Below are 27,153 nucleotides of genomic sequence, written 5' to 3'. Positions count from 1 at the left end.
CCAACGTCGCTACTGGGCCTGTATCATGTTCCTATTGAGAAGAGACACCACACCACTGCATTAGCTCATTAGACATTTAAAAAAAACCACAACAACAGCAAAAACCTTCTGACAAATTTAATTAAATCCAGGCTCACCAATACCATACTACATGTACATGTGTATACCACACTACCATACTCAGAAACATGTCCAGGTAACATTACCAGATCCATACAAATCAAATACTACCTGTCCGCTAAAACGTCTCTCACATCATTTGCATTTAGTTACTTATATTATCTCAAGGTAATTTACTTTATCTTCAATTAATTAAAACTTTGATAGTCAATACATTATTGTGAAATACCCAAACACTATTTATGAACATAACATAATGATTATTTGTCTTCTCATCACAAACAGCATTTTCACTTCAATGCATTTTGCCTATAAACTAATAAATTAATGAAGTGTACCTCAGTAGCACCTGGTTTGAAACAATAGCATTATAAATACACAATCATACATTCTGCTGGCCCACACCAACCAAAACAAACCCCTGTTAATCTCCCACTATCAACGAAATAACAAGTTTAGTTGTTTGTGTTTAAACCAATGTGATGTTGCTAAAGTCAACCAGATACATACTGAGTGATGGACAAAATCATATACAATTTGTAGTTATTTTTTCTTTCATCATATACCTGTACCTCTAATCATAAAATGAACTCTAATAATTAAAAGTTCTTTGTCTGCTTGACATAAATTATAAAATGGTATCCTCTAAAACACATAATTTAATTAATTTGATTTCATATTTCATGTTGTATTTCATCAACAAGCAAATCAATTCAAAATTAAAAGAAAAAAAACTAACTTTTCAATAAAGTCGAAAAAATCTAGTTTTAGTATTTGGCTTTAGACTCCTTACAAAACTGTACTTACAAAACTTAATACATTACAGCAAACTGTCGCCACATTGTCTCAACATATAATATCGGAAATATTGTCTCCACATTGTCTCATCATACAATATCAGAAATATATAACGTCTCAAAATATAACAAGAACACATCCTTCATACCACAACACATGCATACTAAAGTCAATCTCAACAGCCAGTGAAATACATCAAATGGAATTTATACAGGACATTAGTACATGGGCACCAAATCATTGCACTGTCTGTATAATATCCCATGTAGTAAAAAATCCTATTGATACTGTTATACCCAGTACTTTACCAGGAAAAATAATGATCACACGCTACTATCAGAAAATAACTAGATCTGTTCACAGACAGGCAGTTATACCACTAACAATCATGGGATGACTGCATTTGTTGTGAAATTGTAAATCACAATGACTTACATTTGTTAAATGGTATTCCGTTCAGCATGCTGTATTAATAGTATTCTGTTCCTCTTTGGAAGATGATTAGCAGATTGCTTCAATGTTTTACTGAAAATTTGACACCATGTCACCTTAAGATGCCACGTGTGCCAAATTTGATTACAGGTAATTGAAATAGTACAGGATGCATACTCAAGTAAAACTTCTGATGCAGAGTACTATGGAAAACAAGAGATCAAATTTAAATGTTAATAGTCCCATTTGGCAGCAGAAGCATGAAAACATGAATAAACATGTAAATAACAAGTCAGTCCTGTAATACCCTGATTGTACATAGGTCATATATGTACAGTATAGTATAGACTGTATGTTGAACATTACAGGATCAAAAGATATTAGCACCTATGGTGTACCACCTTTAAAATAGCACAGAACACAATATCTTGATATTGCTTCTCACATTAACATTTACTTATTTTCTGTGAATTCAAGATTTTGCAACATCTTTGAAGTTGTATATAACAGAACAACATTCAAACTCATATATTTCTATTGGTTTCATCCATCCGATTCCCAACAACAATCACCTCCAATGAAAATGATCACCAATTAGTTTTGCTGACTTGTACACTTAAAACAGAACACACTATTGATAATATCACCTTCGACCTGTGATTCTCACAACTGGTAGTCCTGAACTTGGATGTAGTGGTACATTATTTTGGAGGGGCACTGGTGGTCCCTGTGGCTGTCCCATACTGTTAACTGTATTTGGAGGCATACCTTGAAATGGTGGTGGAGCACCGACACCAGGTGGCTGAGGAGGAAAACCAGGTCGTGGTGGTGGTGGAGGTGGAAAATTATTTGGTCCTTGGATGTGTGGAGCATTAAACTGCTGTGGTGGCGGGAAGCCAGGAGGGTATTGACCCACTTGTGGTGGGGGTTGATTCGTAGGAAAAGTCTGTTGTGGGGGTGGACCTCCAAGAACTGGTGGAGCAGCAGGGTAGCCACCAGGAGCCTGGTACTGTGGCTGGACCGGCGGAGGCTGCTGATAAGCTGTGGGTGGGGCATATGTAGTTGGTTGGTAGGGGGCAGGAGGATACTGCCCGGGGGGTGGGTACTGTGGCACTGCCGTAGGAACTGAGACAGCAGGTGTAGTAGCCTGGGTTGGTAAGAACGATGTTGTGGAGGTGAAGCCTGACCCACTCACCAGTGACTCTATAGACTTACTTCCCTCCTGAGATAGAAAGGAAGATGGGTACTGTGAGGATGAAGATGCCATGTAAGCTCCGTACTGTGTGTAGTCTGGTTTGCTCTGTACGGGGGGAGCTGAGCTGTAATTGGGGGGAGGAGCAGATCGAGGCATGGAAGACAAGGATGGAGCATCAGGCACCGAGCTGCTTTTCTTGTTGGAACTTCGTCTCGAACTTAATTCTTTACTTTTTTGCCTTTCTGGTTGTGATTTAGGTACTTTCGCATCCAGAGGTCCATCAGCAGGAGTTGTCTGTAAACATAATTCATAAACAATCAGTAATTTCCCTTCAACATCATCACGTTAGAGTGAAGACAACATGCATACTGGACCAGTATCATTTATATAATTACACAAGTAAAGAAGCAAAATACATAACATGATTAGGGTGATTTCTTTGTTGAATTGATTTGAATTCAAAATCGGATTCCAATTGCATTTCTTATAATCTACCTACACACCAAATGTGGTTGTTTTATATACTTATATACCTATGTCTGGCTTCAGTTCCTTCATCACACGAAGAAAAAAAATGGTTGTTTGACATGACATATATCAAGTATCTATTTTCAACATAGCAAGCAGTCTTAATATGACAATAGCTGTTTCAAGGATGTAAAAATAAGAAATTGTCTTCTCCGTACCTTAGACTACAGATTCAGCAAAGTTAAGACGACGACAACAACAACAAAATATTATGTTTACTTACTGGGAGGCTGCGTTTGGCAACTTGTGGTGGGGGTGGAGGCGGGGTGTCTCTGGCAGCAGACTTTTTACTGGGAGTAACTGGAGGGGAATCTGTACTACCTCCTTGAGGATTGTTGGAATATAGGTCAAGGACCTTGTGGCATATATCTGAAGTTTAAAGACATAACCATGATTTGTTTCCTAGATAAATTTATCGCAGTGATAGACCTTGATTTGTTTCCTAGATGAAATTTATCGCAGTGATACACCTAAGATCATACATTTTTAGTCCTGTACTGCATGTCAAAAGCATAAAATATATAACAAGCACATGATTGATGGTATGAAGTTATTAATGTCTATATCCAACATCACATAACAAGCCCCATTTGTGTGATATGGGTAACTACTAGGGCTGGGACGATACAGTGATTGCACGATCCGATACATATCATGATACCTCACCTACGATCCGATACGTATCACGATACTTTATTTATGGTATTGTCAAAGCAATTTTTATTTATTTGTTAAACACAAAGTTCGACAAGTAACAAAACCATTTTAAACAGTACTTTCAACCTCTTGCCATAGGCTCAATCATTTGAGTATTGCATGAATTGACTAGTGAACTGAGGAAACATAAAAATGCATTGCATCTTTACTAGTAGAATAAAAGAAAATTTCAACATGACAGGACTTGAAGAATAAAACATTAACTAATATGTAATACATGATGTAATACATGGAGCTCTTTATTGTCGCAGATTCAAATTAAACACTTCCAGTTTCTTTATTAAGAGATTCTTTTTTAGGAAAATAAGCCTGTCAACAATGGACAGAGGCCTTAAATCTTTGGCCAAAAATAACCTGACTTTCCTTGTAATGGCCTTGGCTCTTGGTGAATTAAATGCATATTTTACTTTATTTATTTCCGTAAGCTTAAGCTGCCCTTGACTTGAGGTACCTGGCTCTGTTTTTATACATGTAGTAATGTTTTTGTCAGCATGTTCGGTATTCTTGAAGTTTGATGTCGGATGATGCCTCTCAATATGTTTTGACATGTTCATGGTATTTCCGGTATACTTAAAACTGCCTTGCATACCTTGCATATGGTTTTTGTTTTGTCAGTCTTCCTGATGCCACTGCCATCATTTGTTTTTATAAACAGGCTGATCGAACGTCTTCCACATGGACGATTTTGTGCCTTGCGGCGTAACTAACTCATCCCAGTCGTCCATTTATAAACACATTTAGTCTAGCAATGGTTTTGTAATCTAATATTTGATTGGCTAACCATGAAACAGTCATCGTGAAACGACCAATCAAACGCTTCCTAACATAGTGCCCCATTCCCGGAAACGAGACTCGCAAGTACTTTCACTTTCAGAATTTTCGATCTTTCGGTGTTTGTTTACAATTACTTTACTTTAAAAGCTTTGTTTAATGGATTTCAAATGATAATATGAAGCAATGCTTTTTGTTTTTCACAAAAATATAGCGGATCGATACCGTATTGTAATTTGCTTCTTTGGATCGATACTTGTATCATGTTGAAGTGTACCGCGATTCACCGATGCATCGGTGTATCGTACCAGTCCTTGTACTCATCATGGCCATGGATTTATTTGTCTTCATGAAAGTTTCTATCTTAGACATTGAATAACAAAAGGCCTATTGGCGTTAACGGTCACCTGAAATTTGAAATATTTCAGTTAATTTAATTGACCATTTTTGGCCCCACCCATCAGCCCCTAGGGGTCAGTCAGGGCCAACATGTGCATACCATTAAGCTGTCATCATATGTGCTGATAATGTTAACACAGTTAGAATGAATTCCAATAGAAATTAAACAAATTAAAGTCAAAAATGTGATTTCCCTATATAAACTATAATAAAGTTTACCCCCTTCCCAGGGGCAAACTTGTGACCCTAGGGTCATGAAACTCATAATTTTAGTAAAGCACCACAAGACCCTTCCATCTATGAAGAGTATTTGATTCTACCTTATTTGGGTCTTGAGAAGAAGATTTTTGAAATTTCAAACAATTTTACCCTTTTTAGCCCCATCCCTCAGGCTCCTTGGGAGTGGGGACCATCTAATTCACAATGTTGGTTGACCTTCAGCCATAGAAGCTTCCTGCCAAATTTCATTGAATTTGATTAGGGGTTTTGGAGAAGAAGGAGAAAATGTAAATTGCTTACGGACGCACGACGACGGACAAAAGGCAATTAGAAAAGGTCACTTGAGACTTTGTCTCTGGTGACCTAAAAAGAATTAAATAGTTTTGTTTATAGACCAGTACTATTGAAATATGGGAAATGGAAATAACATGTAGTGCCATGTTATAGTAGTAATGAGTATGGATCATAATGGACTCCAAGATGTGTTATCAAATGCAAAACAGTAAAGATATCAAGTTTAAGATCATAAATGACTGACCTTCCATCAGTTCTACGGTAATATCCTCCACTAGGAACTCCCACCACTTCGTCTTTGCTCCAGACACCTTGCCATGCCAATCCTGTATATCAAATTTGGTGAGACGTGTACCCAGGTACATCAGTGACACACTGATCACCTCTGGTTCCCACTGTAGGCACTGGGTCGTACACAGACTAAAAGTAAGCATTTCAAATTGACATCAATATTACCTAAAGGATGTTCAATGATGCGGACTTACCCTAGCAGAGTTGTGCATCCTTAACAATTATCTACATTTATCTATTGATTTATAAACATATTAAAATTACCTTGTTAACAAATAGACATACCTTCACAACTTATTTAAACAAGTACATGTTTTACATAATATCTTCCATAAATCATCAACTTATTTCAATAACCGACAATGACTGGTACACCTGAGTATGAAGCACACTGCCTATCTGACTTACCTGTCATTGATAAAGGTCCACGCCATTTGTACAAGTTTCTGTATCTTCTCTTTATCACCTATAAATACAAAGCAGTAAAATTAATGCTAGGTATGATAAAAGTAAAGCAATCAACACAACAATGTATAATGGATAAGGAACTTTACCTGTATTTCCAGTGTTCTGATCTAACAATGACAATGTCTGACGAGGCCTATATCAATGTATCTAGTATTAATCCATAAATGGTATAACTACATACAAATGTACAATGGATTAAATGGTAAAACTACATACAAATGTACAATGTATAAACACAATGATTCATGACCAGCTAATTAAACAGCTTTGTGTTAAACATCGCAGGATCTACATGAGGAGATAGCTCTCTCAAAGGATAAACTGTGTACAGTGCTATTGTAACTCATTCAACACCTAATATGGATCTAGATGGATAAGACATCACTCCCAAATTGATTCTACATCAGGACAATGATTCATTCACTGAGAATTTACATCCTGACACAGGTCTTTAATTCTATAACCAGTAGCCAATATTACGTATGATGACAGTAAACTTGAACAGTACAGATAATTTTGTCAACTGTTTGAGTATTTGTGCTGGGTTACTTAAGCTTGAATAGGCATTAGTTGATAAAATACAGTAGCATTACTATGCATACTACTATTTGGGAAATAATGACATGGTACACATATTTCTTAATACAAAAACACATCTTTCCAGATACATGTCAATATTTACTTCTGGTGCTGTTTATAGTGGAATCAACTTCAAATGTCACTTATAAATAAAAAATTTCCTTTCAAAAATTCATATCAGTGGAAATTGAAAACTTTATATTTAAATCCATTTTCCATTATCTTCAGGCAGAACAACATGTCACCATCATGCAGTTTAAATTTTAAAAGCATTGGAATTGTATGTAAAATGACAAATGCATAAAACACACTAGCCTCACACTTGACACATCAACTTTTGTGTGTATACCTTTTATAAACTTGGCAAACTTCAGCAAATATCCGTATGGATGTTCAACTTGTAAGTCAAACTTGATGGTTTGTAATAGAATTCTTTCCATTGTCATCACTTCCTCCTTGAAATGAAATAAGGACAAAAAATATGCATGTAGTACTTATCTCATTCTGTAAATAATATCTTTATTTTAAACTTTTAACATGTAGAAAAGTTCAAATGAATTTGTTTTGGCTTTTCTTTTTTAATCAATGATTCTATTTTTCGATCTTGAGTCGACATTTAAAAACCGGTATCAATAGTACCATTTATATTTTGTTCCTGCAATCAAATACATGTATATATTCATTTTATGCTTACGAATGTTCTAAAAAAAAATTTAAGTTCAACATCAAGAATTTTTAAACAAATAAACAGATCAGTGTGGATTTGTATTGTTAATGTCCTATCAACAGTTCAGTCTCCAACAGATAGCAACTCCAAAAATAAACTCACCCTAGGATCATCTCCAAACACGCTGAACACCTGCGGGGACAACATAGACTGGCAAATTTTAATGATGTCTTTGCCTTTCTTTGGGGTCTCCTCAACCTTCCCAGCCAAAAATAGGCAGCATGCTGCTGTTATCTACAAAAACATACACCATCAAGAAATAAATTATTGTATTCAACCAACAGACATGTGAAACTTAAATTGTCAAATACGTATGTGCTGTGTCTTCTACTTTTTGATGACTTCTAATTAGTGAAGTGTACAAATGGATCCAGCAACAATTTATGTCAAACGTCTGTTATTTTCACCCATAACTCGATAAAATAACAGAACCACACTCTACACAAAAAGAATGGTTCATAAATTATACTAATAATAAGCTGTAATACTTACATATCTATGGAATTCCTTGAAGGAGTGAAACATGTAGAATCTGTGGAAATACACAACACCTGTCCCACATGTGTCATATCGCCTGTACAACTGTCAAGGATATTTCAAAGTAATTATATAGAAAGACCTCTAGAGTTAGGGATTGAGTTTAATATATAACAGGTAGCTAGGTAAGTCAGACATTTATAAAAAAAAATTCAACATTTCAACACAACTCAATGGATGTACTTCACTAAGGATCCACATTACCAGTCTGTGAAAAAAATCTCATGTTGGAGATTCAGGGAGAGAAAATCGTGAAAAGTGTTATTTTTAAAAAGGATACAGTCCCATTTTGGTACCAGCATCAATGATAAATCTCGCTCCTTCTCGTCGATACCTGGCTTCAGTGCCAGCATCAATGCCATCTTGGAATGAAGGTGTATTTCGCAATTCTTTCTTTTCAAAATACCAACACGGCATGTCTGCAAGTAAGAAATATGTGCTTGCTACATTATTTTCTTAACTTCTAGTTCACACAATTAACTAACAACAATTCTGTTTTGATTCAAATCACAGACACGTGCACTGCATATACTAAACATTGTAACACTACTAGAAAAAGCTAGATAACATATCCACTCCAGGTTAAAGAAAAAAACTTGCATAGAATACCTAAACTTGAATATTATATGATATATATATACAAGTAGTTTGAGTATGGATTTGTGACTTATAATTAAGATAGCAAAAATTGCTTAAACAGTGCATTTCACGATATAATGGCACATTTATTTATGACAAGGTAAATATTATTTAACTAAAAATGTTTACTGAAAGCATTGCCTACTTAGAAATTTGATGTTACTCGATCAACTGGAAGTATGCCATCAATTTTTGGAATTTTCCAATGTGCAAATAATTTTTATTTTTGAATTTGTGATTTTGTATGGTGTCTCATGACTAAATAAATGCGACTTGGATGAAAATCTCTAAAACAAAAATAGAGTTTAAAAAGATTTTGGCTGTTTTAAGAAAAAAAACATTTAATAAGTTTGCATATTATACGCAAGTTGGTATATGTACTATACTGTAGTTTTCCCCAACCTGTACAATTACTTACTGAGATGGTTTTCTCCTCTCAGCCTAATGATCATGAGAGGACCAACCTGATCACTGATGTAGTGATGAGATCGCGAGTGTACAAAGGTTTTTATTATGAAATTAGTACGTACGGATTCAGTCACAGGGGCATGTCTAGTTTTATATTACAAAAAATAGTCGGAAATACCTATATATATTGAATATAGGTATTTCCGACTATTTTTTGTAATATAAAACTAGACATGCCCCTGTGATTCAGTGTTTTATATTGCTTCAGACAAGTCTTTAGAAATACTTACAAGTTGACATCTGCAAGCACAGGCGTCTGAAGTTCTGACAGTAAATACTCTTATTTTTTTATATGGTATTCTATCTCAGTTTACTGTCAGAACTTCAGACGCCTGTGCTGCAAGCTTAAAGTCTGTTTAGACTTGTGCCTTAAATGCTTTGAAAGATTACATTTTAAAATTGACGAACTGTTGTTTTACAAACGAACAATTGCAAGTCCCTACTAGATCTAGAAGACAGACAAACACAACGCCAACGGTACCATGTTGGTGTTATATATAGTTTTACTACAAATGAAGATATTAACTTAATGACTGATGGTTAAGTACATACCTCATTCAGAAGGTCCTAAAATGTTTGTTTTCAAAAGATTCACAACATGCGTCAACTTTCGTGGAAGTGTATGACGTAAACTAAACTGACAGTGTCGTAAAACATGTTTATAAAGGACGATTATCTTTTTAGTTTTTGAATGTTTGATTAACATCTAACCCCAATTTTTTTATTTGTTTGCTGTCACAAAAGTTCTCACAAAATATCACTTCCCGGTAGGCCTGTTATGTTATAAAAAATAAGAATTTTACGACACATCGAAATATGATGACGTAGTCCGCACTGCCGAACTTGCTGAGAAGGTAACGTGAGTTGATGAAGCAGAATATTGTACATTTTTTCATGTCAGTAACACATATCTTACCTAGAAGTAATGTGGATAATGATACATAAACAAATAACTTATCAATTTAATTCGAACTAATGGAAAGAGACACTTATATGCTTATTGTGAACGATAAGATGTACCTAACTATATGGTCATTGCAGATTACCATATATGGGGTTTCACATTACTGTGCATATATAGAGCTCTATATTAGTGGGTTGGAATCAAAGTCGTTTCCAAAGATGATTGATTTACTTAGAGTTACATAATATGAGAGACTTGAACGTTTTAAAAATATTTTTGTGCGTGAATACATGACCTGCATATGATGTCGGTTATATATGGTAACTATATAATTCTATATGGTTACACTGTTATATAGAGTCTACATAATAAATTGTTAAATACGCATGTCTCCAGTTTTGGACTTCAGAAAACATTCTATGATGTGCTAATTGAGACGCTTCTCAAATTTGATTTCATCTACTAATGAAAATACAACGTAACCTTATCATTTTGTTTTCTTTACATGTGGAAATATTTACATCATACATTCAATCACTGTTTCACAATTGAACTCAATAACAAGAAAGTATAGTGACAATATACGTAAGTTACCAATTTTTTTTCCCTCGTTAGGTAAAATTTACAGTAATTATATCCAAAAATGGGCAAGAAAAGTAAAAAACAAAAGGATGCTGCTGCTGCAGCAGCTGGGAAGCGAGCAAGTACTCCTGAACATAAAGAGTTGTCAAAGGCTTCTAAGAAAGAAGTGATGGAATTAGCAACAAAAATGCTGGAATGTAAGTACATGTATTCTGCTTGATAAAGTAAAATTCAAGGAAAATTGTTACTGTTAAAGTTAATTTGCAGTATTAATGTTTTGAAGTGTATATACTGTACTTAGTATACCCAATAGAGTTTGATCAGGATCTGCATATTTTAATAGATATACCAGGATTAATTACATTACCTTGTATATATGGTTATTAGTGGATTCCAGCTGAGATATAGAACATAATAGATATACTTAACAGTCGGTGCCATGCCTTGATATTAAATATTATTTCAGGCAAGTGGTAGTGAACAGTCAAATTAAACCATTTCAATATTTTGATGAGTCACAGTACTAAGAGAGGTAGTGGGTGCTCTAAATTTAAGTGATGATAATTCCAGTATTCAAACATCCCAAAAATCAATTAATGCATCAAAAATCTCCAGGTACATGTTATCTTTGTACCTTTTTTATTCCTGTGTCCGATAATATAATTAACAGTGAGTAGTAAATTTAAACAACTTTTACTCACTTTCCTTTTTCACTTTAGATCTCTTGCAACAGGTTGATATTGTCTTGTTTTTATCAGTGTGTCTTGATGTTTTAGTTTGTTCAAAACCTATTCCTCCTGGTCCAAAGGAGATAGAAGACTTTCCGGAGATTTACAGCATGGTGGAGAAAATCCGTGGCATTCAGACAGGTGAATCATTCATGATGTCCAAATTACTGTAATTATAGTGATCAGTTTCCTTTTTAAAAAGTTGAAGAAATTCTTTTTCTTTCACCTTTTTAAATTGTGAATTAAGAATGTGCAACTAACTGAAATTAATTTCCCTGAATATGATTAATATGTATATAACATGATTATGTTCACACCATAAAATACATGTAAATGTTTGTTATGTATTGATATTGTATGCAATGTTTTATTACTAGATTTGTAGTGACATTTGTATCTCACTAAAATAATTAATTTTGTGCTTTTATGTTTTAGATGTAATACTCACTCAACCAGAGAGGGAAGCATGCATTCCTGCCTTTATTGAATGGTTAAATAACAACAAAGTAGACACATCTGCCATAGAAATAGAGAACTTCCAACATGTGGGATATGGCATCAAAGTCACCAAAGATCTCAAAGTGAGTATAAAGATGGTATTCAGTTTAGTTGTACAAATGTAGAATTTGTTGGTAGAGTGAGAATTGTGTTAAAATCCATTTCTTTTAAAGAGTTTGGGATGGATAACCTCCAGAACGTATTTCAACATTAAATAATATAAGAAGTCATTCTGATACTTCCATTGAATAAAAGAAGTAATTTGGATTTTAGCAGTATTTTCTTTACCTTTAGTAAAGCGATGACAACAGCGCTAGCTGATTTTACCAAATTAATATATTAAAGTAGAAGTGCACGTGAGTTAGTCATTAATGTTGATAATTTTCTGATTTGGTAGGAAATGGACCCTTTTGTAATTGTTCCACGGAAGCTAATGCTGACAACCAATACGGCTAGAGCATCAGGATTGGGTAAATACTTGTAGAATTATTTATTTTTATACCAGAGAGTAATGAATTTCTTAATAACATCCTATGTATACACTTATGGAATTTTATTGCCGTTTAGACTCCCAGAAACAATGTTGGTAATTAACATGCACTGCTTAGATATGTAGAATGTAGAACTATTGTTCATTTGATTCATTAGTTTTCTCTTTAAACGTGTTATATCTGTTGAATTGATTTTGGCTTCTGTAAGATTTGCTTGTTTGGTTGTTGTTGGTTTTTTTTGTGAAATTTGACTCAATTTCACTCTCTAGTAATGCCATACAAACTCACTCTGTGTTCCTCCGCTCTCCCCTTTTAAGTTTGTATGGCTGTATTATACTATAGGTAATATATTTTGCCTCTATATTCAATAAGTTCATTTTGGTTGACAGATGCCTTGATTGCTGAAGACAAGATCCTACAGGCCATGCCAAGCATTGTGTTGGCACTCCACCTTTTGTGCGAGAGAAGAAATACTGAGTCCTTTTGGAAACCCTATCTTGATATCCTTCTATGTCAAATCTCATACATACAGTATATGGCATTGTCCACTTGAGGTCAGAGGGAAAGAATATGTATCTGATTGCATGCCATAAGAGGAAACTAATTGAGGGATCACCCACCTGCAGGAGTAGGGGTGGATTATTTTACATCTTCTGTTAGGGAGCAATAGAGACAGACAAAGAATGAGATCTATGGTATCCCACAGAGTGTTGATCGTACTAGTTGACTATTAGTGGACCCATGCCCCTGCAGATTTTCCCCCTGTGTTTCCATAAGGGACCTTTTGTGTACATGTCTGCTCTTTCTGTTTTGGTTTGATCTCGATTGTTGTGAGGATATAACACCTGTAATAAAAATCACCATTTCATCTACATAGGACATGGGATCAGCCTAGTGATTGGTCTTTTCGTATAAGTCTGACTCGAACTCATCAGTTTGCTTCAATATTGCTGTGAAATATTCCAAGGGTATAGATATGATTTCTAAAGTGATTTTGAATATAGTGAAGCATCTATTGTATGTTTTATTTGTAAATTAAACAGGTCTTGGATTCCATTGTTTAACAAATGCTATTCCATTCATGTGAGGTCACAACTTGTATAGTTGCATGTGCACAAACTAGCACAGTCATATCATAATTAGGCAAATGTGATATTTCCCTTAACACTGTCCTAAATATGCTTCCTAGTCAATATACAACACCTTTATACTTCTCACCAGAGGAGCTGGCTTTGCTGAAGGGATCCCCAGCCTACAGTAAGTACTAGGGTACCATACTACACTGTAGTTATTAGTAGATCACAGAGGTATGGCCCTTTAATTGTGTTTTTCCTAAAACCATCCAAGATGGCCACCATAGCCTCTGATTGGCTAAAACATTTGAGCTGTATATTTTGTTCTATTTTGCACATCAAAATAAAACTTTGTGGAAAGTATTTGTTTAGAACATGCATTAATGTGACATTGACAACAAAATCACTGCCATATAATGATATTGTGGCTTCTGGTTGACTGAAATTTGGATATTGCGTGATTTTGATAAAAAAAGGTACTGGTATGTAGGTAAAGTAGAACACAAAAAATATAAAACATTTTGAGGAATAACTTTTGTTTCATTTGACACATCGATTCATAACTTGTTGGAAAGTATCAATATAGGATGTGCTTTGCTTTTGAATAAAAAAAAAATGATTTAAGAAATTGGCCACCATGTATATCATGGCTTCTGATTGGTTAAAATGAGGCCATGCTATTGTTTGTGACAATGTATAACATGTTGCCTTACTTGTATGGCCACAACACTTCATGTGCAAAAACCTTCTGGTGAATCAAATTGATATACTTGTTTCCACCTACAGAATGTAGCATATTGATAGCAGATTAAATCAGGAATAATTACAACTAATGCCACTATTTGATTCTGTCTTGTTAATGAGGCAAAATATTGAATTTATAATATAGTTAACACTGGTGCTATTATATACATGTATTTTGTTCTTTTTCAGAGGATTGTGTTAATCAGTACAGAAACATCGCTCGTCAGTACGCTTACTTCTACAGGGTATTACAGGTGAGTTAGACAAATATCGCTCGTCAGTACGCTTACTTCTACAGGGCATTACAGGTGAGTTAGACAAATATCGCTTGTCAGTACGCTTACTTCTACAGGGCATTACAGGTGAATTACAGACACATCTCATCAGTATGCCTAGTTCTGTAGGGTATTACAGGTGAATTTTTCAGTATGTCTACCTCTATATGGTATTATAGGTTAATTACAGACACATCTCCGGTTACTGTCAGTACGCTTACTTCTACAGGGTAACTTACAGGTGAATTACAGACACATTGCTCATCAGTATGTTTACTTCTACAGAGTATTACAGGTGAGTTAGATAGAAAATCATGACTCCTCTTATAAGTACAGTTGTATGTCAATTAATATTTAGCTCACCTGCCTAAAGTGCAAGAAAGCTTATGCTTTGGTGTGGTGTGTGGTGCCTGTCATCCTTTGGGAATCATGTTTTTCCTTTAAATAACTTCTCCAAAACCAAAAGGCTTAGAATCATGATATTTGGCTGGTATGTTCCTTGGATGAAGCCCAACAGTGTACCAGGGTATGCAAAACAAAATGACCTTGACCAATATTCAAGGTTAAATATGTTAAAACAACAATATATCAAAACAACTGTTTTTGATTAACCAAAAGGTCTGGTTAATACAATTGAATCTACCAGATAGATGCAATACTGTAAAAACGAACGTATTTGATATTTCAAGGATTATTGTCTCTTTAACAGAATCATCCTGCTGCTGCCAAACTACCCATAAAAGACTGTTTTACTTATGATGATTACAGGTAAGTCCACCACCTTTATAATATTGTATATTACCTGTTACAATTCATGATAACAGGTAAGGGCACCACCTATATTGTATAATGCCTGTATCACAAACAATGATTACATGTAACCACCTATATTGTATAATACATGTATCACTTACAATGATTACATGTAAGTGCACCACCTATATATATTGTATAATACCTGTTGGCAATCATTGCATTAATTTTGAATGCAGAGTAAACAGATATCAATTGCCTTGTACTGTATACATGACTAGTCTTGTTGTACATATATTGTGTATATTCTGATATAATCTTCTCAGTATTGATGAAAATCTTTGTAAGCCCTTTCATTCAAACCTGAATATTGATGATAGATTTTACCAGGTACACTAAAATACACTATATTACCTTGGAAATTTCACATATCTGCTAAGATACACAATATTGCCTCAATTCACATCTAACAGCCATACATTTATGTTTATTTTTGGGGACAGATGGGCTGTATCTACAGTAATGACAAGACAGAATCAGGTGCCCACGCCCGATGGTGATAGATTGACCTTTGCCCTCATACCACTGTGGGACATGTGTAATCACTGTAATGGAACGGTAGGTACTATAAGACAACAGTTATAGGAGCTTAATTAGGTGTTGCACAGCATTTATCATGAAATACTTAAATTTGGAAATAGCTTCTCCAGATTAGTGATCCATATTTCAACTAGTGTATACTAAACTTACTATAAACAATTCCTGGTGTTTTAATTAATTTGTGGTTGAATCTGACCAGTATATTCAATGGTAATTCAAATGTTAATCTTGCTACGAATTAAGAGTACATACAAGAATTAAGGTGAAGTTTTTAAGATTATTTTAACAGATTATTGTTAAAGGAGCAAGCTAATTAGTAAACCTCCTGCCCAGATTAACATAATCTGTGGACCTTTTGTATCCCAAGTTTATTTTGGTAGAAGTGCTGTTTATGTGGGTTTCTTTAATTTTGTGTACCTACAGATAGGACAACTATTTCTGAGACGATTGCTTAATCGGTCAGAGCGTCGGCCACGTTACCTTAGGTGAAGGTCTGAGGTGCGCGGTTGGATCCCCCCTACCCATGTCAATTTGTGTTTCTTGGGAAGCTGAGAAACAGGCTGGTCTGTGTAGTCGTGTCCTTGGGCAAGATACTTAATTGGCCTATTGCTCTAAATGGCATGAGACAGGCCTCTGTATTGTTCAGTGAGGTAGTCACCAACTACTATAAGGAGACCCTGCCTTGAAATGACCCTGGCTGGTCACAGGGCAATAAACCCAGCAAATAAACAAACAGACTATATATAGCTATTTCTAAATGAAGTGCATTGTAACGCTGCTCACCCTAACAATTTTTGCTTTACTTCCTATTTATAAAAGTTTGATGTGAATGCAGAAGCAGCATTATATTATCAGTGGAATATTTTCTGTACAGATAACTACAGATTACAATGTGGAGGACGACTGCTGTGAATGTTTTGCTCTCAGAGACTTCACAAAAGGAGAACAGGTAATATTCCAGAAAGGGTATGAAATGTTTTTATTGTGACAGCGTATTGTTTCAATCTTTGTCAGATCGAGTAAATTTCCTTAATACTGGACTTGTTTTATAATGAAATCATTTTCAGAATTAGCCATTTTATTTGTTAACTGGGTTTTATTAAAACCATTTTAAATCTTGAATAATTTCTTCTTTCAATAAGAATATTATATTTTATATAGCAACAAGTTACAATACATGTACAATGATATTGGTAATAAAGTTTTACAGTGTATCATATATGTAAAAATTGTAAACATAGAATAATTGCATTAAGGTGGATTGTAATAAGATCTTAAATTGAAAGGAAAGATTAGATGAGAGGATCTCTAACTGGTACTTGACATAACCCTTATTATGATCTGACCGAATTGTGACATCACAGGATTGGGACATCATACAATTGTGACATCATATGAGAGGGACATCATACAATTGTGACATCATAAGGATTGCCACGTCATAGGATTAGGACATCATAAGATTGGTACATCACAGGGTTGGGACATCACAGGATTGGTCTATTTTAGGGTTAGGACATCTTTAGGATTGGGACATGATAGGGTTAATTAAGTATAACAGGACTGTGGAGGTGGTAGACAGGGTAACAGGACTGTGGAGGTGGTGGACAGGGTAACAGGAATGTGGAGGTGGTAGACAGGACAACAGGGTAACAGGACTGTGGAGGTGGTAGACATGGTAACAGGACTGTGGAGATGGTAGACAGGGTAACAGGACTGGAGGTGGTGGACAGGGTAACAGGACTGTGGAGGTGGTAGACATGGTAACAGGACTGTGGAGGTGGTAGACAGGGTAACAGGACTGTGGAGGTGGTGGACAGGGTAACAGGACTGTGGAGGTGGTAGACAGGACAACAGGACTGTGGAGGTGGTAGACAGGGTAACAGGACTACAGGGTAACAGGACTGTGGAGGTGGTAGACAGGGTAACAGGACTGTGGAGGTGGTGGACAGGGTAACAGAACTGTGGAGGTGGTAGACAGGGTAACAGGACTGTGGAGGTGGTAGACATGGTAACAGGACTGTGGAGGTGGTAGACAGGGTAACAGGACTGTGGAGGTGGTGGACAAGGTAACAGGACTGTGGAGGTGGTAGACAGGACAACAGGACTGTGGAGGTGGTAGACAGGGTAACAGGACGACAGGGTAACAGGACTGTGGAGGTGGTAGACAGGGTAACAGGACTGTGGAGGTGGTGGACAGGGTAACAGAACTGTGGAGGTGGTAGACAGGGTAACAGGACTGTGGAGGGTGGTAGACAGGACAACAGGACTGTGGAGGTGGTAGACAGGGTAACAGGACTGTGGAGGTGGTAGACAGGGTAACAGGACTGTGGAGGTGGTAGACAGGATAACAGGACTGTGGAGGTGGTAGACAGGGTAACAGGACTGTGGAGGTGGTAGACAGGGTAACAGGATTGTGGAGGTGGTAGACAGGGTAACAGGACTGTGGAGGTGGTGGACAGGGTAACAGGACTGTGGAGGTGGTAGACAGGGTAACAGGACTGTGGAGGTGGTAGACAGGGTAATAGGAATGTGGAGGTGGTAGACAGGGTAACAGGACTGTACAGGTGGTAGACAGGGTAACAGGACTGTGGAGGTGGTAGACAGGGTAACAGGACTGTGGAGGTGGTAGACAGGGTAACAGGACTGTGGAGGTGGTAGACAGGGTAACAGGACTGTGGAGGTGGTAGACAGGGTAACAGGACTGTGGAGGTGGTAGACAGGGTAACAGGACTGTGGAGGTGGTAGACAGGGTAACAGGACTGTGGAGGTGGTAGACAGGGTAACAGGACTGTGGAGGTGGTAGACAGGGTAATAGGAATGTGGAGGTGGTAGACAGGGTAACAGGACTGTGGAGGTGGTAGACAGGGTAACAGGACTGTGGAGGTGGTAGACAGGGTAACAGGACTGTGGAGGTGGTAGACAGGGTAATAGGAATGTGGAGGGTGGTAGACAGGGTAACAGGACTGTACAGGTGGTAGACAGGGTAACAGGACTGTGGAGGTGGTAGACAGGTAACAGGACTGTGGAGGTGGTAGACAGGGTAACAGGACTGTGGAGGTGGTAGACAGGGTAACAGGACTGTGGAGGTGGTAGACAGGGAACGGACTGTGGAGGTGGTAGACAGGGTACTAGGAATGGTGAGGTGGTAGACAGGGTTAACAGGACTGTGGAGGTGGTAGACAGGGTAACAGGACTGTGAGGTGGTAGACAGGGTAAACAGGACTGTGGAGGTGGTAGACAGGGTAACAGGACTGTGGAGGTGGTAGACCAGGGTAACAGGAATGTGGAGGTGGTAGACGGGTAAAGACTTGTGGAGGTGGTAGACAGGGTAACAGGAATGTGGAGGTGGTAGCCAGGGTAACAGGAACTGTGGAGGTGGTAGACAGGGTAACAGGACTGTGGAGGTGGTAGACAGGGTAACAGGACTGTGGAGGTGGTAGACAGGACAACAGGAATGTGGAGGTGGTAGACAGGGTAACAGGAATGTGGAGGTGGTAGACAGGGTAACAGGAATGTGGAGGTGGTAGACAGGGTAACAGGAATGTGGAGGTGGTAGACAGGGTAACAGGACTGTGGAGGTGGTAGACAGGGTAACAGGAATGTGGAGGTGGTAGACAGGGTAACAGGACTGTGGAGGTGGTAGACAGGGTAACAGGACTGTGTAGGTGGTAGACAGGGTAACAGGACTGTGGAGGTGGTAGACAGGGTAACAGGACTGTGGAGGTGGTAGACAGGGTAACAGGACTGTGGAGGTGGTAGACAGGGTAACAGGACTGTAGAGGTGGTAGACAGGGTAACAGGACTGTGGAGGTGGTAGACAGGGTAACAGGACTGTGGAGGTGGTAGACAGGGTAACAGGACTGTGGAGGTGGTAGACAGGGTAACAGGACTGTGGAGGTGGTAGACAGGGTAACAGGACTGTGGAGGTGGTAGACAGGGTAACAGGACTGTGCAGGTGGTAGACAGGGTAACAGGACTGTGGAGGTGGTAGACAGGGTAACAGGACTGTGGAGGTGGTAGACAGGGTAACAGGACTGTGGAGGTGGTAGACAGGGTAACAGGACTGTGGGAGGTGGTAGACAGGGTAACAGGACTGTGGAGGTGGTAGACAGGGTAACAGGACTGTGGAGGTGGTAGACAGGGTAACAGGACTGTGGAGGTGGTAGACAGGGTAACAGGACTGTGGAGGTGGTAGACAGGGTAACAGGACTGTAGAGGTGGTAGACAGGGTAACAGGACTGTGGAGGTGGTAGACAGGGTAACAGGACTGTGGAGGTGGTAGACAGGGTAACAGGACTGTGGAGGTGGTAGACAGGGTAACAGGACTGTGGAGGTGGTAGACAGGGTAACAGGACTGTGGAGGTGGTAGACAGGGTAACAGACTGTGGAGGTGGTAGACAGGGTAACAGGACTGTGGAGGTGGTAGACAGGGTAACAGGACTGTGGAGGTGGTAGACAGGGTAACAGGACTGTGGAGGTGGTAGACAGGGTACAGGACTGTGGAGGTGGTAGACAGGGTAACAGGACTGTGGAGGTGGTAGACAGGGTAACAGGACTGTGGAGGTGGTAGACAGGGTAACAGGACTGTGGAGGTGGTAGACAGGGTAACAGGATTGTACAGGTGGTAGACAGGGTAACAGAACTGTGGAGGTGGTAGACAGGGTAACAGGACTGTGGAGGTGGTAGACAGGGTAACAGGACTGTGGAGGTGGTAGACAGGGTAACAGGACTGTGAGGTGGTAGACAGGGTAACAGGAATGTGGAGGTGGTAGACAGGGTAACAGGAATGTGGAGGTGGTAGACAGGGTAACAGGACTTGGAGGTGGTAGACAGGGTAACAGGACTGTGGAGGTGGGTAGAACAGGGTAACAGGACGGTGGAGGTGTAGACAGGGTAACAGGACTGTGCAGGTGGTAGACCAGGTAAGCAGGACTGTGGCATGGTGGTGAACAGGGTAACATGACTGTGGAGGTGGTAGACAAGGGTAACAGGACTGTGGAGGTGGTAGACAGGGTACTAAGAGTGAGTGGAACAGGTAACAGGACTGTGGAGGTGGTAGACAGTAACAGGACTGTTGAGGTGGGAGACAGGGTACTAGGAAGGTGGAGGTGGTAGACAGGGTAACAGGACTGTGAGGTGGTAGACAGGGTAACAGGACTGTGCAGGTGTAGACAGGGTAACAGGACTGTGAAGGTGGTAGACAGGGTAACAGGACTGTGGAGGTGGTAGACAGGGTAACAGGACTGTGGAGGTGGTAGACAGGGTAACAGGACTGTGGAGGTGGTAGACAGGGTAACAGGACTGTGGAGGTGGTAGACAGGGTAACAGGACTGTGGAGGTGGTAGACAGGGTAACAGGACTGTGGGGGTGGTAGACAGGGTAACAGGACTGTGGAGGTGGTAGACAGGGTAACAGGACTGTGGAGGTGGTAGACAGGGTAACAGGACTGTGGAGGTGGTAGACAGGGTAACAGGAATGTGGAGGTGGTAGACAGGGTAACAGGACTGTGGAGGTGGTAGACAGGGTAACAGGACTGTGGAGGTGGTAGACAGGGTAACAGGACTGTGGAGGTGGTAGACAGGGTAACAGGACTGTGGAGGTGGTAGACAGGGTAACAGGACTGTGCAGGTGGTAGACAGGGTAACAGGACTGTGGAGGTGGTAGACAGGGTAACAGGACTGTGCAGGTGGTAGACAGGGTAACAGGACTGTGCAGGTGGTAGACAGGGTAACAGGACTGTGCAGGTGGTAGACAGGGTAACAGGACTGTGCAGGTGGTAGACAGGGTAACAGGACTGTGCAGGTGGTAGACAGGGTAACAGGACTGTGCAGGTGGTAGACAGGGTAACAGGACTGTGCAGGTGGTAGACAGGGTAACAGGACTGTGCAGGTGGTAGACAGGGTAACAGGATTGTGGAGGTGGTAGACAGGGTAACAGGACTGTGGAGGTGGTAGACAGGGTAACAGGACTGTGGAGGTGGTAGACAGGGTAACAGGACTGTGGAGGTGGTAGACAGGGTAACAGGACTGTGGAGGTGGTAGACAGGGTAACAGGAATGTGGAGGTGGTAGACAGGGTAACAGGAATGTGGAGGTGGTAGACAGGGTAACAGGACTGTGGAGGTGGTAGACAGGGTAACATGACTGTGGAGGTGGTAGACAGGGTAACAGGACGACAGGGTAACAGGACTGTGGAGGTGGTGGACAGGGTAACAGGACTGTGGAGGTGGTGGACAGGGTAACAGGACTGTGGAGGTGGTAGACAGGGTAACAGGACTGTACAGGTGGTAGACAGGGTAACAGGACTGTGGAGGTGGTAGACAGGGTAACAGGAATGTGGAGGTGGTGGACAGGGTAACAGGACTGTGGAGGTGGTAGACAGGGTAACAGGACTGTGGAGGTGGTAGACAGGGTAACAGGAATGTGGAGGTGGTAGACAGGGTAACAGGAATGTGGAGGTGGTAGACAGGGTAACAGGACTGTGGAGGTGGTAGACAGGGTAACAGGAATGTGGAGGTGGTAGACAGGGTAACAGGACTGTGGAGGTGGTAGACAGGGTAACAGGACTGTGGAGGTGGTAGACAGGGTAACAGGAATGTGGAGGAGGTAGACAGGGTAACATGACTGTGGAGGTGGTAGACAGGGTAACAGGACGACAGGGTAACAGGACTGTGGAGGTGGTGGACAGGGTAACAGGACTGTGGAGGTGGTAGACAGGGTAACAGGACTGTGGAGGTGGTTGACAGGGTAACAGGACTGTGGAGGTGGTAGACAGGGTAACAGGACTGTGGAGGTGGTAGACAGGGTAATAGGACTGTGGAGGTGGTAGACAGGACAACAGGACTGTACAGGTGGTAGACAGGGTAACAGGACTGTGGAGGTGGTAGACAGGGTAACAGGAATGTGGAGGTGGTAGACAGGGTAATAGGAATGTGGAGGTGGTAGACAGGGTAACAGGACTGTACAGGTGGTAGACAGGACAACAGGACTGTACAGGTGGTAGACAGGGTAACAGGACTGTGCAGGTGGTAGACAGGGTAACAGGACTGTGGAGGTGGTGGACAGGGTAACAGGACTGTACAGGTGGTAGACAGGGTAACAGGACTGTACAGGTGGTGGACAGGGTAACAGGACTGTGGAGGTGGTAGACAGGGTAACAGGATTGTGGAGGTGGTGGACAGGGTAACAGGACTGTACAGGTGGTAGACAGGGTAACAGGACTGAAGAGGTGGTAGACAGGGTAACAGGATTGTGGAGGTGGTAGACAGGGTAACAGGGCTGCACAGGTGGTAGACAGGGTAACAGGACTGTACAGGTGGTAGACAGGGTAACAGGACTGTACAGGTGGTAGACAGGGTAACAGGACTGTACAGGTGGTGGACAGGGTAACAGGACTGTGGAGGTGGTAGACAGGGTAACAGGGCTGTGGAGGTGGTAGACAGGGTAACAGGACTGTAGAGGTGGTAGACAGGACAACAGGACTGTACAGGTGGTAGACAGGGTAACAGGATTGTGGAGGTGGTAGACAGGACAACAGGACTGTGGAGGTGGTAGACAGGGTAACAGGAATGTGGAGGTGGTAGACAGGGTAACAGGACTGTGGAGGTGGTAGACAGGGTAACAGGAATGTGGAGGTGGTAGACAGGGTAACAGGAATGTGGAGATGGTAGACAGGGTAACAGGAATGTGGAGGTGGTAGACAGGGTAACAGGACTGTGGAGGTGGTAGACAGGGTAACAGGAACGTAGAGGTGGTAGACAGGGTAACAGGAATGTGGAGGTGGTGGACAGGGTAACAGGATTGTGGAGGTGGTGGACAGGGTAACAGGAATGTGGAGGTGGTGGACAGGGTAACAGGATTGTGGAGGTGGTGGACAGGGTCCAACACAAAGTGCTCATCTCATTTCTAGGATTATTCAATATTGATGTTTAAGTCTTTTTAATCTTGATATCAATGTCCCTTTTTCAGATAATGATATTCTATGGTGCCAGATCTAATGCAGAGCTACTTATACATAGTGGATTTGTATACCCAGACAATGAGTGGGACAGAATAGCAGTTAAACTGGGTAAGATACTGTTATGTCCAGGTATTTCCATAAATACAAACACGTTTAGGTGGCACTTGTCAGTCACTAAAAGCCTTCTGTGGAAGTGTTTTACAATTATTTTAGACCCTGCTACCCTCACCAGTGACCATGTGCACTCCATATTCATACCTCATAGAGCTGTTAATAATTAAAAGCAAAATCTTTGCGCTTAATAGTTTTTCTAAATACATTTGAATTGTTTTTGCCTAAATTGAAGTAAAATGTTTCTGTACTAGTTGTATTAAAGTGAAGGTGATGCCCTGATGTTAAGTAAACCAGTTATTTTTTCACATGCTAGGTATCAGTAAAGGAGATCCCCTATTTGAACAGAAGTCTGACTTGCTGATGAAGCTGGGACTGGAAGTGTAAGTGTTATTGCTGTTGAAATAATGCGTATTTCTTAAAATTTGTTTTTTATGTTGTTCTGCTCAGCAGTACACTCTTATGATTAAAGTTGACAAGTTTTTGGCAGAATATTTTCCTGATATCATTTGACTATATATCTGTAATGATTAGTATGCAATATGTACCTTTAGAGCAGAATTTTCTTTAATTAATTAAATTTTGTTTTTATTACTTGGCGTTTTATGCATACTGAACTTTGCATTTATTTGAAACAGTTCTCGGTCATTCTTCATACATCGAGGGAGATTTCCGCTTGATCCACAAATCCTTGCCTTCCTCAGAGTCTTCTGTATGTCAGATGGTAAATATACAGTTTTCTTAATTAAGTAAGATTATCTATCATCTTAATTCATTTTAAGATTTTAACATGGTTATTATCCACCTACTCATCAAGGCATTTATGTTGTATTTTTCAAGCATCCTTTTATTTTTTGTACATTTATCATTTCAATCCTGAAGAAAATCTGAAGGAGTTTCAGTCTTCACCCCTTACGGAAGAAAAGATGGAAAGTCTTGGAGATGTTTCTACACCAGTATCTATAGAAAATGATGAGAAGGTGTGGTCATTTCTAGAAACTCGTTCGGCTTTGTTACAGAAAGCTTACGACACTACTGCAGAGGTAAGATTCGGCTAATAAAGCACCACTTCTGTAACATGCACTTGTATTTAGTGTTGATATTCAAACCATATTGTGGAAACATGAATTATTTAATGTGACAGTAATAATTTAAGGTCAAACATGGGAGGAAGTTTTGTGAAATTATTTCAACAGATTTACATTAAGATTTTATTCAGCTAGAACTGGTTTAAGTGGCAACAGTCATAGCCTTAAAGTATTGCCTCTTGTTGGTACACATATTGATAATTTTCAGTTTATGATGCACTTAGACCAAAATAGATTGTCTTCAGATTTGTTCATTTCTTGAAAACTCTTACATTTAAATATTGAAATAAAAATTAGGAACAATACAATGCTGTCATTCTTTTTATCTTTAGGAAGATGAGGAGCTTCTTAAATCTGTTGATTTCAATGAAAACCAAAAACTGCTGATTTGTCTACGTATGTGTGAAAAAAGAATCCTGTTATCAACACAAACATTTGCCAAAACAATGAAAGAAAAATTGACTATAAAACAGAATGATTGATTGTTCATAACTACGTCACCCACTACATACAAAAAGAAGTTTGGAAGTCATTATGAATCCTCAGTGCATCATCTGAAACAGGATAGTATATCTGATAGAATGTTGAAATACATGTGCCAACAATTTCTTTAGTTATACATCATTAGGTAAAGGGTACACCTGCATCATTTATAATGTAATTATATATATATAATTGCATAGTAGAGTTCCTTTTTGAGGATTTAAAATCTACATTAACAGGAGCCTTTCTGCTTATATACTTCCCCTGTCAAGACTTCGACAGCAACCTTGATGAAGCAGTGTGGTCTGGTTTTCTAGTAACTTTTCATTTTGAAGTATGAAATATGAACAGGAATGACTGTGTTAAATACATTATCAGTTCTTATTTACTCGACACTCATATTATGTAAGCTTCATGGTACCCTTTTAATTTATTAATTGCTCTACTGACAAATAATTGCCCGAACCTAATTTTAAACTCTTAAAGCTCTTTCAAACTTCCAGTAATTTAATTGATATATCATTGTAAATCATACTGTCAAACATAATCTGTGTAAATTAAATAATGTATTAATGAGAGATGTATATAATTTATGTTTCCATGTTAAAAAGAAATTACCTTTAATACCAATGTAGGCCTGTTATCAAATTAATTATTTAATATCAGTTTACATGAATTTGTTTCCTGGTCTCTAAGATAATGTACTGTTTACTTGTAAACAATGCATTCCTTTCATTTGCACCGTGGCGATTGTGTACGAGATGAAATTAAGGCCTGCATCAGTTTGATGTAAGGTATACAACAAAGATCAAAAGATGAAAACATTAAAACAAAAAACATAATCCTCTATAATATTATGTAAATAGTGAAAAATCTTTGTGTATACAAAGTTAATGTTCTAGGGGGAAAACCCAGCAGAATTCTAGACTGGATTTTCTAGTATCTTTCTAAATTTTCTATTTTAAATTGAAATTGGCAATAGTTTCTTCAAGCTTGTCAGAATTTCAACTTCTAGATGGGTGGAAATATATGGCTATTAGATCCTGTTTTAGTGACCTAAACTTTCAGTTCACTTGATGTAAAATCACAAACCCCGAAGTGTGTTCATCCAGCTACAGTGGTTAGTGTTACCATGTGTAATTGTTAATGAATGTAAAATTATTGATACAAGGGAGTTTTTATGGATTGTTTTAGAGGTGAAGTGTGATGTATGGAAAGATTGAATGTTTCATAAATTAATTTGTTCCTGTATACAGCATACATTGTTTATACAATTTGTTTGAATTGTTACATTAGATATCATGTATACTTCAGTATACATGTATATATGGTATCGCTCTGCCCTCTTGTTTTTGAAATATAAAATTAAATTTAAGCTGCTCATAAATCATGCTTCTTTATATCAAGTTAGTGTGCAAGATCTGGCATATCATATTTTATTGAGAATGTATTGAAATTCAGTGCATTAAATTGGCTGCTTTATGAATATTTGATACAGAGATATTCATAACTATTCAATTTTCATTTGTATGAAGAGTTGTCTTTAATATTTTAGGGAAATCATGAAAACTGAACTGAATTTTGAATCTGAAGAATAAAAAAAATAATCAATTTAAACTTTCTTTTGTTTTTGTACCACTTCAGAGAAATCAAATCGGAGATGTACTTAACCTTTTATAC

At 38.8% G+C, this 27,153-nt stretch overlaps 2 protein-coding genes across 3 annotated transcripts; one reads left to right on the top strand and one right to left on the bottom strand.

The window, feature by feature from the left end:
- Nucleotides 1–102: 102 nt before the first annotated feature.
- LOC117324024 (cyclin-K-like) lies at nucleotides 103–9,820 on the bottom strand. Its single transcript, XM_033879619.1, has 9 exons — nucleotides 9,735–9,820; nucleotides 8,356–8,494; nucleotides 8,031–8,112; nucleotides 7,641–7,772; nucleotides 7,161–7,266; nucleotides 6,173–6,230; nucleotides 5,718–5,893; nucleotides 3,297–3,442; nucleotides 103–2,839 (listed from the first exon to the last, which is right to left on the bottom strand). Exons 2-9 carry the CDS (start codon nucleotides 8,490–8,492, stop codon nucleotides 1,994–1,996), a joined length of 1,683 nt encoding a protein of 560 aa, XP_033735510.1. The 5' UTR covers nucleotides 8,493–8,494; nucleotides 9,735–9,820; the 3' UTR covers nucleotides 103–1,993.
- Nucleotides 9,821–10,018: 198 nt separating this feature from the next.
- LOC117324023 (actin-histidine N-methyltransferase-like) lies at nucleotides 10,019–27,090 on the top strand. 2 transcript variants are annotated; one of them, XM_033879617.1, is made up of 16 exons: nucleotides 10,019–10,036; nucleotides 10,702–10,865; nucleotides 11,445–11,537; nucleotides 11,832–11,977; nucleotides 12,292–12,364; nucleotides 12,775–12,885; nucleotides 13,562–13,642; nucleotides 14,392–14,456; nucleotides 15,187–15,245; nucleotides 15,734–15,848; nucleotides 16,705–16,779; nucleotides 23,800–23,899; nucleotides 24,219–24,285; nucleotides 24,541–24,626; nucleotides 24,785–24,945; nucleotides 25,323–27,090. In XM_033879617.1, exons 2-16 carry the CDS (start codon nucleotides 10,730–10,732, stop codon nucleotides 25,470–25,472), a joined length of 1,518 nt encoding a protein of 505 aa, XP_033735508.1. In that variant the 5' UTR covers nucleotides 10,019–10,036; nucleotides 10,702–10,729; the 3' UTR covers nucleotides 25,473–27,090. The 2 variants fall into 2 exon arrangements, with proteins under 2 accessions (XP_033735508.1, XP_033735509.1); XM_033879618.1 differs by having other exon boundaries at nucleotides 10,019–10,041.
- The last annotated feature ends 63 nt before the right edge of the window (nucleotides 27,091–27,153 follow it).

The sequence above is a fragment of the Pecten maximus genome, chromosome 3 (genome assembly GCF_902652985.1).
Source record: "Pecten maximus chromosome 3, xPecMax1.1, whole genome shotgun sequence".
Classification (NCBI taxonomy): domain Eukaryota; kingdom Metazoa; phylum Mollusca; class Bivalvia; order Pectinida; family Pectinidae; genus Pecten; species Pecten maximus.
The sequence above is the reverse complement of the archived record's forward strand: the minus strand, read 5'-3'. Positions and strand labels throughout refer to the sequence as shown.